At 43.4% G+C, this 14,824-nt stretch overlaps 1 protein-coding gene across 3 annotated transcripts in view; it reads right to left on the reverse strand.

The window, feature by feature from the left end:
• The window catches only part of Nek10 (NIMA-related kinase 10), a 213,123-nt gene that overhangs the window by 41,476 nt on the left and 156,823 nt on the right, over positions 1-14,824 (reverse strand). For all 3 annotated transcript variants that reach the window (XM_087585528.1, NM_001433013.1, XM_087585529.1), the window contains 4 exon segments: positions 13,132-13,315; positions 12,951-13,037; positions 11,119-11,173; positions 3,264-3,301 (listed from right to left, as the gene is read on the reverse strand). In XM_087585528.1, the coding sequence (XP_087441654.1) occupies positions 3,264-3,301; positions 11,119-11,173; positions 12,951-13,037; positions 13,132-13,315 (364 nt within the window).

The following is a 14,824-nucleotide window of genomic DNA, read 5'->3' on the forward strand; positions in this document are numbered from 1 at the left end:
TTTGGTTTGGTTGGGTTTGGTTTGGTTGGGTTGGGTTGGGTTGGCTTGGGTTGGGTTGGTTTGGTTTGGTTCGGTTTGGTTTGGTTGGGTTGGGTTGGGTTGGTTTGGTTTGGTTGGGTTGGGTTGGGTTGGGTTGGGTTGGTTCGGTTTGGTTTGGTTTAGGGGGAGATTGCAAGGACAGAGGGCAGATATGAAGAGACAGGGAGATGAGTGGGATTAGGGTTCATGATATGAAATTCATGAAAAATAAATAAATAAGTTTTTTAAAATCTAGAAAGAAAAAAATTGACTTGGAGGCCTGGATGCTCCATGGGTAAAGCTCCAATCATTAGCATGAGGACATGAGTTGGGATCTCCAGCACCATGTAAAAGGCATCTCTGAAATTCCAGCCATGGGCGAGTAGAGACAGGGGCATCCTGAAATGTACTGACCACTTGGCCTGTCAAATGGATAAGCTCCAGGTCCAGTGACAAACCGTGTCTCAAGAGCTAAGGTAGAGTGTAATTGGACCCCTGACCTCAGCCTCTGGCATCCACCACACCTGCACATACACATGCACACACTCGAACTCATTCACAAACTACACACAAATCCACATATATGAACAGAGATGTTTTTGAGGACTTTTGCTTCTATTTAGAATGGCCATCTCTTTATAGCAAAGAACAGTGCTTGCTCCCCATTACAGAGATAATTTAAACATTTGTGGTTTTGTTTTTAAGGTTCAAATTAAGAAAGCTTAGAGAAATGGCATAAATTTCACTCGGGCATGGTAAAATCTGTAATATCCCAAGTGACTAAAATAACTTACACACTGATTCCTGGCCAATTCCTGACAATACTTCTACCCTAAGCTTTCAGTTCTGTAGACACGGGGCTACATCTTCCTCCGCCCAAGGATTATGGATATAATATACTATTGCTATAATATAGTTAACAGGATAAGATATGGCATTCATGGTTCTACAGGACTGGGGTGCCTCATAGTTCTGCTGTTATGGACTCCGACACCCCTAAGAACCAGTCTGCATGGCCATATAAGACAGCAACATGCAAGTCCAAACTCACAGTTCTCACCTGTGCTTGTGTACTGGATGCATTCCTGGGGGTTGCTCAGAGCCTGGCTAAATCCTCTCTTCCCTGACATTGTTAACAGAATATTTAGGAAATTTGGGGCTGGAGATGTTATGCTTAATTTCTAACACGTTTCTCCCCACATAAGAAAGCTGGATTTGATGCTAAATAAGTAAGAATACATCCCTTAAATAACATGCCCTAAAACACTACACGAGTCATTCACATGTGTCATGCTGCGTGTCTTCTTCATAACCAAGCATGCTGGTGTAATTCATACCTGACACCCTAACACCTAAACGGTGGAAACTGGAGTCAGTGTCAGCTCTTTCCTCTCACAGAGTCATCTCCAGGTGTGCCAGGCGTGACGACACCAGCAGGTGAGGTGACTGAGCAAATTGCCTGCTGCCAGTTACTTGTGACTTGTTAAACCAACACTGGTCGCATTTACCCATGACACTTTCAAAAGCACTTTTACAATAGGCAGAAAAGAAGTTTAGCATTAAAATCGAAGAAGGTAAAGAGCCAAAGTTCGGACTAAGAAGCAGGATAGCTCACAGGGGGAGCCTGTTCCTCCCGTGGGTGGGTGCGCTCCATAAGATGAGCAAAGACAAATCCCGCATTCAGCTAGTGAAAGGGAGCATTCACTGAATGACACTTTAAATGCTTTAGTGACATGTGGCTCATAAATCAACATTTTATAACGGCAAAGTATAAAGAAATATCTAAATTGGCAATATAAATCATTTTCGTAAAATCAAACCTACGCTATACCAACTTAACCCAGCCTTCAGAAAAAAATGAATCCTTTTGCTGAACTTCTTAGGCCTGTCCATGGTGGCTCGCATGGGTAGGAGTTCTGCCCTCAATGCTGAAGAGCTGAAAACAGCAGTCATCTGGAGGTATACTTATGTTCTTAACTCACCTTCGCCTGGCCAGCAGCATGGGAGCCAGGGTCCCTGTGATACTTTTGGACATTTTAACAATACAACCATCTTTGATTTGCATCTATGCTGACATTGTACAGCCTTAAGTTGTAAAAGTCTGTAACACTTTCCAAGGAAATTTAATAACTGCAGAGACATGGCCTCAAATTATTTATACTCTACCCACCTTATCAGTGCAAACATTTAATGCACCAAACAAAATGAATTAAGGAGTCAAAGTGGAATGGTACCGAAGAATAATTTTAAATAGCCTGTATACTAAATAAAACATCATACTCTCGTCTATGTTCAAAGCAGAATTAGCAAGCATCCACTGCACTGTCTACATTTAGTTGATAATTTTACAGTTACTATTGGACACCAGTCTTCTATAATCATCCTTACTGGAAATTAGAAAACTATCCTTTTTGTCCCTCAGCATCATTACAAACATTCATGTCTCGTGACATAATTTGGGGCTGCTGAGATGGGTCAGTGGGTAAAGTCACTTGCTCTTTAAGCCCAGTAACACGAGTTCAATCCCTAGGAACGGCCATGGAAGGAGACAGCCGATACCACACGGGGGTCCCCTGACTTGCACCCACGTACCAGAGCAGGTATGCATAAGCACAGGCAGACTAATACAGATAAAATAAATTCTAAGGATAATTCTAAACTTAAAGAAATTATGCAATAATTTCATTCCAACCAAACAAAAATAGCTGTCTAGAAAAGTAACTGTGTCAGAGCAAAAAAGAAAAACTATGTCAAGGAAAAAAAGTTGGGGAAAGGACCTTCTGGCATTGGAGAGGTTGAGTTTTCAAATATCCATATAGAAATGCCACTTTTTTTAGTAGTTAGAAGATACTTTATAGCTTAAGCAATTAATAGTCTCAAAAAAGCAGAAATGCAGATTTTGGAAAAATAGCCTATAATATTCTGGTGGGCAAGTCAGTCAGAATTCTGCTATGTGTCAGGATTTCCCCTGGAGCATCATTCAAGGTATATTAGGCTCAATTTGTGTTCACAGTCATGTACTTAATATCAAAATGACCTGCTGAGCACTGCCATGATGTTTGGGACTGTGGAGAGTCACAGCAGGCAGACTCTGAAACTGCCAGGCTGCACTGACTTGTCCTCTCCTGCCTTAGCTGGCAGGTGGAGAGACAGCAGAGCTGAAGGGAGAAGAGGGAGAGGAGGGGCTGACAAGCTCACTCACACTGGCTTGTAAGAAGGCATGACAGGGGTCCACTCTGAGTTACCTGGTCTTGGTCTTGATCCTAGTCCACCAATGAAGTCCCTGGAAACAGAATCAGACAGGAGCCATTAGGAAAGTTCCTCCTAATGATGAACACTTACTGAGAAATGCATTTTTCTATATTCAGTAAAGAGATAGAGATAAATCAACATTTTAAATATAGGATGGATTTTCTACTGGTTAAACAGGCACATTTTGTTCTTCCAGGGATAACACACACACACACACACACACACACACGCACGCACATTTATACACATATATGTATATACATGCATGAATATATATGTGTGTGTGTGTGTGTGTGTGTGTGTGTGTGTGTGTGTGAATGGTAGAGTCTCAGTCGGGCTAGTCTGAAATTTCCATGTAGGTAAACTTTAACTGGCTATGATGTGTATATTAAAACAACGAACACTAACTTTTTATGTCTTGTATTTGTCCATGATTTGTCCTTGAAATAAAAATAAAAAATAACCCCCCCCATATTTCTATGAGAAGAAATAAATTTACATTGCAGTAATTACTCCTCCACAGGGTCTCCACTGCTGTTAACATCCTTCTTCCTTGACTCAAAATTGTAGATTGTCCAATCATTTTAAAAGTCGGTCCCAGCGCCTTCTGGTGTGGAGGTGGCCTTTATCCATGTCAGGGACACGAATGAACAACCTATCCTCTTGCTCTTCCAAGTGGAACGCAAGCCTATTTCTCAGTAGTCTTCCACACCCCGACAGGTCACATGATACAGAGTGAGCACCAGTGAGGAGCACGGAGGAGTCTGCTCAGCAGCCCTGGGTGTGAGGACTTGGAGTAAACTCGGCTGACAGTTGTCCGCTCCAACCATTTTATGTCAGCACAGAGTTTCGGTATTCACTTGCAGCTTAGCATCACAAAGTTGGCATGCACTTACCAACCAATCCAGCGCAAATGCTAGAAAATTCTCTGACTCTTAGTCTCACATCTGACTTCTCCCTTTGTTCCTTTCTTCCTCCTCTACCACTGACTTAAGACTTTCTCGGTGGACACATTTTTAAAAAGTAAAAAGGTGAGATTAAGTTGAGCGTGTGGTGCCTCCATTACATATTTGTCTGTTCTAGTCAGCACGCGTGCCCAGCTATCCCCACATTAAACTCGGCAGACCTTTCCACAGGAGGCATTAGTCAGCATCCCTACCCACCGCTTTAGCCAGGACATAGGGCTGCTGGGTCTGACGCCCCATGGCTCTCGTCACCTAAAGGTGGATTAAAATGCAACTTGTGGGAAACTTTCCTTGTGTTTATGGACAGTTTTGAAAGGGAGGCAGCATACAAACCGAGTTAGCTGGATAGTCGTTTTGTTGTCCTGAAAAGTCCTTAATTTTAAATATTCCTACTAAGTGTATATGCACTATGAATCAGCACCTGCATCTGGCAATTTTCCCCGCTACTCCGGGTGCTGAGCTGCTCTGTGGAGTTCTAGCTTCCTTTTTAGTAAGCTTTAACATAGAGACTGGAAAGATGGCTCGGTGACTAGGAGTGCATAGTGCTCTTGCAGAGGACCCAGGTTCGGTTCCCAGAATATAAGACAGCTTACACCCATCTACAACTCCAAGTTCCAGGGGATTTAATATCCTCTCCTGGCTTCTGTGGGCACATATAATCATAGATGCACATAAATACATACACATATTTAAAAATAAGACCAATCTTAAAAAAAGCATTAGGGAATGTTCACATAAACATATCACACACACACGCACACACACACACACACACACACTTTCCTTGGAGGCCCTGTGCTACACACCAGAGATGGAAAGAAACTGTCCTCACAGTCTCTGTGCAGTACAGCAGAAAAGCCATTAATTTCTTCAAAAATAAGTCATCAGTTGCAAAGATAGAAAGTCATTCGTAATTTCCCAAAAGCACACATCCACTGTGAATGGAAGCCACAGTGATGCCCAGCCATAGGTGGACAGATGGTGGAAATGTTACAGAGCCTGAGGAAATTCTCGACCGAGGCACACAGAATGCGTCTGATCTATGAAGCGTTGTGATTCCAGATGCTGACACTCCCACAATAGCTCGAGCTGGCCACAGGGATGGTTAAACAGGAGAAGCTTCAGACATAATTTCTGGTGAGAAGACTTAGCATATTAAAGATCATGTCTAATGAAAATTTTTGAATGGGCACAGATAGCTCCTAGAGCTGGTGACAGTAGCAGTGTTTAGAGGCTGAATGGACACAGAAGGCCATGACCTCTAGCTGTCCTTGGATCCAGCATGACCTGGTCCACAGCTCCTATTCCTTGAAGAGTCTTGAAGTGAAGACCGAGATTCAGCCTGCAAGTCCACCCACTCCAGTTGGCGGTAAGGCAGAAAATATGGCCAGATTCCATGGCTTTTAAAATAGATTTTATTCAGAATAGATGCAAGCACAGTGTGAATTGGTTTGGTAATTATTTTGTCAGAAAAGCGTGAATTACTCGGATAATTATTTTGTCATTAAAAATCCCAGCCATGAAAGAGATATTGCTCTAGAATTTTCTCTCAAGGAACTCCTTTAACTGCATCATCAGAAATGAGAAGCTTGGCTTACAACACTAAGAACCTGTCTGGTGAGGTTACTGCAACCGTGACATACAAAGTAGCTAGAATTCTCGACATTCATCACCATGACAGCTGTGACAGGGGACTTGACGGGGGTTGGGCTCTTACGTTTAGTCAAGGTCTTCACCTGCTGCAATATTGACAGAGCTCCTGTCTCTGTGAGGAGGTGGGACCAGACTCCTGGCTCTCCCTCCAGACTGTGCTGATGGATGAAGGCAAACGAGCAATAAGCAGGCAATCTGAGAGCTGCCACAGAGCAGGGGCGCCGCTCTCACCGCTGCATGGCACTGTCTGTTCGTGTGGCTAGGAAGACGGATTGCTGGACGGTGACACTGGCTGAAACCTGGTTTGTTTGGTAAGCAGTGATGGAGAGCACGCATTCAGTAAAACCAAAATGAGACCCAGATTATGACTAAGAAGTGGACACAGAGTAGCCCTAAGTAGTGAGACGGCTGTTGGGAGGGAAGGAGCGCTCCCGAGACAGCTTGAGGGCCCTTCTGGTCACATCAGTGTGCTGCACGGTCAAAAGTCTCTGCAGCCACCTCTCTCCATTAAAACTGGAGTCAGGAGCACACCCTCTAGTGAAATCATGCTCACAAAGAAGGTATTCACTGCAGGGATCTCTGATACTGCAAACATCCCATGTTTCAGAGCAGCCAGCTAACTACACCCTGTTGCCTTGGCAACAGAAGGCAAGTCGGCATGGAGAAATCTTGTTGCATAAGTAACAGATTTAAAAAAAAAGTGGGCCTTAATTTATGGCTAACACTAAATTATGGGGCCACCCACCCTTCTCAAAAATTTAACCCAGAATTCCTCCTGTCTAAAGGAAACACAGAGACAAAGAGTGGAGTAGAGGCTGAAGGAAAGGCCATCCAGAGACTGTCCCACCTGGGGATCCATCCCACATGCAGTCACCAAACCCAGTCACTATTGCTGATGCCAAGAAGTGCTTGCTGACAGGAATCTGATATGGGTGTCTCCTGAGAGGCTCTGCCAGAGCTCTACTGATACACATGAGGATGCTTACAGCTAACCATTAGACTGAGCACGGGGACCCCAATGGAGGATTTGGAGAAAGGACTGAAAGAGTTGAAGGGGTTTGCAACCCCATAGGAAGAATAACAAAATCAACCACCAGACACCCCCCAGAGTTCCCAGGGACTAAACGACCAACCAAAGAGTACACATGGGGGGACCCATGGCTTCAGCTGCATATGTAGCAGAGGATGGCATTGTCCGGCATCAGTGGGAGGAGAGGCCCTTGGCCCTGTGAAGGCTCAATGCCCCAGGCAGGGGAATGTCAGGGCAGTAAGGTGGTTCTGGGTAGGTGGGAGGGGGAGCATCTTTATAGAAGCAGGGGAAGGGGTTGGGAGAGGGGGGAACCAGGAAAGGGGATTACATTTGAAATGTAAATACATACAATATCCAATTTAAAAAAAAAGAAAAAAAGTGGGCCTTAATCTATAGCTAACACTATAAATTAATTCAAGGAAGTAAACAAGGTTTCAGTCCTTTGCAGTAAGAAACTCAGAAAGTGCGATGAGAGGATTCATTAACATACTAATGCAAGCATCTATCAAACATCTGTGGTTTAGCATCTGTATGCAACACGCTGTACCAGGAGAGTGAAGGAAGAGCCCACACACAGTTCAGACTGAGCCTGGCATACCCTAATAAATGACCATAACATGAGATGGTTTTGTTTTTGAGGTGGGGGTTCTTGTTACATTGCCCAGGCTGGTCTTGAACTCATGGTTCCCATGAATCTTCCTGCTGCTATCTGGGGTGGTCAAATCTGAGAATTCCCTGCCTAAGTATGCTGTCTGTTCTGTTTAACCACAGCCACTCAGGATCTCCTCACGTTGTCACTAGTTGATGCTGGCTACAGGAAAGCCAAAAGCATCTCCAGGGTTGACTTTCCCTTTAATTTTATTAGAGAATGGAGTAACATGGTCTTCCTTTATATTTGAATTTATCATTTGGTTTCTGCATATTTTAGAGGATTAATTCACTTTTCATGTCAATATACTATGAAGCTGAGGAAAATTCTAAGCAAAATAAGTAAAAATGAATGAGTTTTATTTAACGCCTATAAGAGAAATAGAAATTATACTTTAGAGTTATCTCATTTAACTCAGAGAAGCCATGAGAATCATAGGGAAAGGAGTAAACAATGTTCTGATCTCATTTCCCCTGCTTTGTGTGACAGGGCTGTTTGTTCTGTCCCATCCCCTGCCACACCCCCACCTCAGTCTGCCCTGCGTCACTTTGCCCAGCCTGGACTGTGGCTGCAGTGAAAACTGTGTGCTTCCTGGTGGCTTGTCACACAGCACAAACCACAATGTGACACAGATACAAACATGGGCTTTAAGAGCAGTTCTCAGCCACCTTGGGACAGGGTTTGGGAAGCATTGGCTTCCCTGTGCTGGCCACTTGTCATGTGCCCAGATTCGTAGGTACATGATAAAGACATGGCTACATAGTGTTTCTGCATCTGGATGAACTTCTACCCACTAACTCTGATTTATATAATTTGCTACAAAACAATTAACTTATTTCTAGATTTAAAAAAAAATCTCAAGATAGAAAATATGGGGGGTGGGGTTAGTTCCTGGGTTTTTTGTTGTTACTTTGCTTTTTTTTTTTTTTAATTTTAAACTCCTCTTTTTGTCTCAGGTTATGCCCATTTGATTATATAGTTTAAGGTGAAACTATAAAATCTTGTAGCTTGCTGAGAAAACCCATGGTACACAATTATAAAATCTGTCCTCCAGATAGACCAGTGGAATAGAATTGAAGACCCAGAAATGAACCCACACACCTATGGTCACTTGATTTTTAACAAAGGAGCTAAAACCATCCAATGGAAAAAAGATAGCATTTTTAGCAAATGGTGCTGGTTCAACTGGAGGTCAGCATGTAGAAGAATGCAGATCGATCCATGCTTATCACCCTGTACAAAGCTTAAGTCCAAGGGGATCAAGGACCTCCACATCAAACCAGATACACTCAAACTGATAGAAGAAAAAGTGGGGAAGCATCTCAAACACATGGGCACTGGAAAAAATTTCCTTAACAAAACACCAATGGCTTATGCTCTAAGATCAAGAATTGACAAATGGGATCTCATAAAACTGCAAAGCTTCTGTAAGGCAAAGGACACTGTTGTTAGGACAAAACGGCAGCCAACAGATTGGGAAAAGATCTTTACCAATCCTATAACTGATAGAGGGCTTATATCCAAAATATACAAAGAACTCAAGAAGTTAGACTGCAGGGAGACAAATAACTCTATTAAAAAATGGGGTTCAGCATTCTGACTATGGGCCATTGATTCATTGAATTAATCTTCTTATTGAAGCTCAAGGAACTTGTAAAGAATTTCCTTCTGAATTACAGTTATTTTGCATGTAAAAAAATGGGGTTCAGAACTAAACAGAGAATTCACAGCTGAGGAATGCTGAATGGCTGAGAAACACCTAAAGAAATGTTCAACATCTTTAGTCATAAGAGAAATGCAAGTCAAAACAACCCTGAGATTTCACCTCACACCAGTCAGAATGGCTAAGATCAAAAACTCAGGTGACAGCAAATGCTGGCGAGGATGTTGAGAAAGAGGAACACTCCTCCATTGTTGGTGGGATTGCAGACTGGTACAACCATTCTGGAAATCAGTCTGGAGGTTCCTCAGAAAATTGGACATTGAACTACCTGAGGACCCAGCTATACCACTCTTGGGCATATACCCAAAAGATGCTCCAACAAATAACAAAGACACGTGCTCCACTATGTTCATAGCAGCCTTATTTAATAGCCAGAAGCTGGAAAGAACCCAGATGCCCTTCAACAGAGGAATGGATACAGAAAATGTGGTACATCTACACAATGGAATATTACTCAGCTATCAAAAACAATGACTTTATGAAATTCATAGGCAAATGGATGGAACTGGAAAATATCATCCTGAGTAAGGTAACCCAATCACAGAAAAACACACTTGGTATGCACTCATTGATAAGTGGCTATTAGCCCAAATGCTTGAATTATTCTAGATGCGCAGAACACATGAAACTCAAGAAGGATGACAAAAACGTGAATGCTTCACTCCTTCTTTCAAAGGGGAACAAGAATACCCTTGGCAGGGAATAGGGAGGCAAAGTTTAGAACAGAGGCAGAAGGAACACCCATTCAGAGCCTGCCCCACACGTGGTCCAAACATATACAGCCACCCAATTAGATAATATGGATGAAGCAAAGAAGTGCAGGCCGACAGGAACCGGATGTAGATCTCTCCTGAGAGACACAGCCAGAATACAGCAAATACAGAGGCGAATGCCAGCAGCAAACCACTGAACTGAGAACAGGACCCCCGTTGAAGGAATCGGAGAAAGGACTGATAGAGCTTGAAGGGACTTGAGACCCCATATGAACAACAATGCCAACCAACCAGAGCTTCCAGGGACTAAGCCACTACCCAAAGACTATACATGGACTGACCCTGGACTCCAACTGCATAGGTTGCAATGAATAGCCTAGTAAGGGCACCAGTGGAAGGGGAAGCCCTTGGTTCTGCCAAGGCTGAACCCCCAGTGAACGTGATTGTTGGGGGGAGGATGGGGAGGGGAACACCCATATAGAAGGGGAAGGGGAGGGATTAGTGGGATGTTGGCCCAGAAACCGGGAAGGGGAATAACAATTGAAATGTAAATAAGAAATACTCAAGTTAGTAATAAATAAATAAATAAATAAATAAATACATAAATAAATAAATAAATAAATCAAATCTGTCCTCGGCTGGGTGTGAGTGTACAAAGGAGGTCTGCCTTTATGTGTGAGCAGGAGTCATGGGCACACTATGAGGTGGGGGGCATATCCTCAAGAAGAAGTGTGTGTCCCCAAGTTTACTGTCCACACCTTGCCCACGTTTGCCATGGACTGAGTCACATATCCTTGTCCTAAGGACCCACTGTCTTAGGTAACCTCACAGAGCATGGCTGGTCCGCTGTATCAGTCCAGTGTGTGCTCAGAGAGACTGGCAGTTTGGATGTCACAGAACCAGAAGCAGAGTACACAGTGTCCAGGCTGAGGCTTAGCACCCTTCAGCCCACTAAAAAGCCAAAGGTTCTGGCTCTGGGAGGCAGGAACTAACAATTGCTATGTCCACGTGCCCACAACGACTTCTGCTAGTCATGGGGCAACTTAGTTCCAAGTGGCTAAGCGCTGCCTAGACAAAATACATTTCTAAGTCCACTCTTCCACAAAACAACATACCTTGCTTGTGAATGTCTTTCTCTTCCCGAAGCACTGAAACTTCTCTTTAAAATGCCTAAAACAAGAAAATAGAAATAAACGTCGATTACTGCTCCAGAAACTGGTTTTTATTGTTGTTGTATATTGCTTGTTTCCAGTGCTGGGAAGAGAATCCAGGCCCTGTGTATATGAGGCCAGTGCTCAGCCACAAGCTGCATCGTGACCTTCAGCACCCCTTTTCTAAAGGGCAAAGGTTCTACTTCCCTTCACTCTAGTGGCTATTTTTCTTCTTGACAGCATTAGCTCAAATATAAATGTTAAAAATTACTATGTACTGTGTACGTGCTCAGTTCTTCTGCCTTGGTGGCTGTTCTTCACTGTAACCACCGTAACCACCGTCACTATACACGTAATCTGTTGTTATAAGGTGTTTCCCTTACAAAGGAAAGATGCTAAGGAGATTGCTGTTAGACAGGACAGCATGCCTGTGTCACTTTCACCCTCGCTTGTGTGCACACCTCTCCAGGTCAAGATCTGTCTCTCTTCCTGCCTCCCCACTGCCCGTCTCCAGCACTGCTCTAGAGATAAACAGTGTCATTCTTACCACCAAAACAAGAAGTGCTTCTAGAATGTGCTAAACATTTACATGTGTGAAGAGTTTCTCCTGTGCGGTACCCACCGTTACCCAAATACAAATCAAGGCACTTTATCTCCCAGGCAAGAGCTTTTAGAAAATATAGAACAAAGGATTGGACATGGTGATTGTTCCAGAAAATCTGTAAGATCTAGTCAACATTTTGATAGAGTCATTATGTACAGAGAAGGCAAAGAATGTGGCTAAGTCCTTGGCAGTCCACATGGATCTTCAGGAAAGCATTTTCTGTCTTCTTTCCTGGGGTTTTTATAGCATAACCACTGAGGAGACAGAATTATTTTTACTTCACTTATTTTAAAGTATCTTTAGTTAGAAAACTTAAATCCAGTTAACATACACTTCTGAGATATTTATCCTTTTCCCCATTTCTATTTTAACATTTCTTTCAGTTTCATGTCTGCCAAATTGACTTGATCCTATTTTTCCATAATCTTTAAATTCTATCTATATATCATTATATCTTTTTTCCTACTCTTCAACATGTTTTTAAATTTCTCATTACTATTTCAATTTCAAACTAATTTTGGGGTGGATTTATATATCATATTTTTCATGGGCCTAGATTGTTAAGATCTTGATTTTACTTAGATGTACTAAACATCTCCTTTATGCTTGCTTTCATTCATCAATTTTATGCATTTTAGAGTCACCTGGGAAGAGCGTCTCAGATCAGCCTTAGCCAGGTTGGCCTGTGGGCGTGCCAGCAAGGGATTTTCATAATTGAGTTAAAAACGTATGCATCCTGTGGTCTTGGGCTGTCTGCATAGAGAAAGTAAAACACCGCAGCATGCACACTTTCACATCTCTCTGCCCTCAGCCATGGCTGTGATGTGACTAAAGTCCCCACCTCCTTGACTACCTGCTCTGATGGATGGTAACCTGGAGCCAAGAGCTAAAATAAACCCTTCCTCCCATAAGTTGCTTTTGTTAGCATTTTATCACAGTGACAGAAATGAAACCGGAGCAGTGAGAATGAATAAAATTGAACCCTAGTTAGTCTGCACTGTGGCTACTTTCTCTCCTAAGTTTCTAGTTCCTCTAACCCACAGATTGATTAATGGCACACCCATCATTCCCAAGGAGGTTTGGCTGTCTGCAACCTCACCATTTCAGCTCCCTAGTCACACAGAGTCTGTGTTGGCTGGCATAGCCCTGCTCACTTCAGTTCCATGGAGGCAAATTTGTACAGAAAGCTTACTGAATGTAGACTCCTTTAGGGGGCTTGAACTGGAGCTGCTACAGTTGTCCGAGACGTCCAGCTCCTCATCGAGTTCAGAATACAGGTCTGCATGTAGAAAAGGAGAAGAGGGTGAGCCTAGCAGCAGAAGGGGCCCAGTGCCTGCCTACCCTCCCCTTGCTCTTGCTCTCAGCACACCCACCTTTCTCCACACTCTCCAGCTGGAAGTTGTCCTCTGACAGTTCCTCCTCGCAGCCCCTGTCCTCCTCCTTCCCACAGGGGATGTGGCAGCCCTCCCCAGGTAGTTCTGCACTCTCTGAAAGCTCACTTTTCAGGCTGGCTGCCCCGCTGCTGCTGCTGCTCAGGCTTGCCTTCTCAAAGGTCTCCTGGAAGAAGAAGTCTGGTCTTGAGCATCTCATCCTCTCTTTCCTCTGCAGCAACCCACATGTGTTACTATGGGCATGTCAGCATCTAAAGCATCATTGCAAATACTTAATGCAGAAGTGATACCTTCCATCACGGGACCCATGTAACCCAGAGCAAGAAGTAAATCTAAAATCACCCATCTGACAAAAAAAATAAAAAATAAAAAATAAGAAATATAAAAAGACTGGAGGCAAGGGTACCCACACAAAAGGCCTGTGAGAACTGGCAAACTAACTATCTCCATGGAACAGAGCTCAGGGGCCACTTTACCAGAAACTTCTCCCCTTTGAGCCTTTCCTCACATATTTCCTCACATCATCTGCTCAGCCCCATATCTGTTAAGAGGTTTTCCAAAGAACATTAGTAGCAGACAAGACAGGCCACGAGGAACAAGCAATGACATGCCCTACAGGGGGAGGGGACAGCAGTGATGAGAACTCAGTCACTCAAGGCCCCAGCTCCTCTCTTGCAGAACTAAACACAAACTCATGCGGATCTTTCTGAGAAGATGAAAGTAGGTGGACCGTGAGACCACATCTGAGTCATTCATCTGGCTTAGGACCTCAATATTATTAACCATATGTATTATATGTATTATATGTATTATAAACCATATGTAATATATCTCTTAGGTTCAGTAAAAATAAAGATGTTCAATGACACAAAAGGCTGGCAGCTTGGGATTGTCAAAGCAGAAGACTCTGAAAAAAGAACTAACCAAGTAATTCTCAATACCGAAGATGTTGTGCGGGCCCACTCACAGCAAGCGTAAAGAACTGCTTGAGCTGCTGGCCAAAGATCACCAGCAGAGCTAAGATACAGAACAGGGACACAGACGGAGAAGCCATGAAAGAGGTCAAGATCCCGGCAGAAGAGTAAGAAGGAAAGATGCTGTGACACTGGAGAGAGACGACTTCTGGTGACCTGTCAGACACTGTTCTCCTAAGTCTATCATTGCTTAGTTACTAAGATGCCCGAAGTGAAGCAAGCCTTCTTGCAAGACCAGTTACGTGTTTGCCTACTTATTTTTCTGAGATTTTCCTACAACTCAAGCAGTACTCTGAGGCTCAAGGAGCAGGTTGTTCAGGATCCATTGGTGCCAAAATTTGTAGATGAAAGACTCAAGATCTCATGGTATACGATCAGTAATTCCACAACAGCATTCACATACTTGTTACCTCAGCAAGACATGTATCCACTGAAAACAGCCTGCCCGGATACGTGTGCACTGCAGGCTGCCTGCCCGGTTGCTATCTGGTATCCCACTTTGGGATCTTTTCCGCGATCTTTTCCCCAGGTTCACCAACTTCTATTTTGTTGAAACTAATATGTGAGGTAAAGAAGCACTTCTAATTTGATTTTCTGTAACTAGTCTTCCAGCCAATGTCCAGTCAGCTTTGACAAGCCTGGATTAATTTCTTAAGAGATCTCTAACATCTCTGCTCTGCCCATATCTAGTTCCTGAATCC

This window comes from Rattus norvegicus, chromosome 15 (genome assembly GCF_021556685.1).
Source record: "Rattus norvegicus strain SHRSP/BbbUtx chromosome 15, alternate assembly SHRSP_T2T, whole genome shotgun sequence".
NCBI classification, from domain to species: domain Eukaryota; kingdom Metazoa; phylum Chordata; class Mammalia; order Rodentia; family Muridae; genus Rattus; species Rattus norvegicus.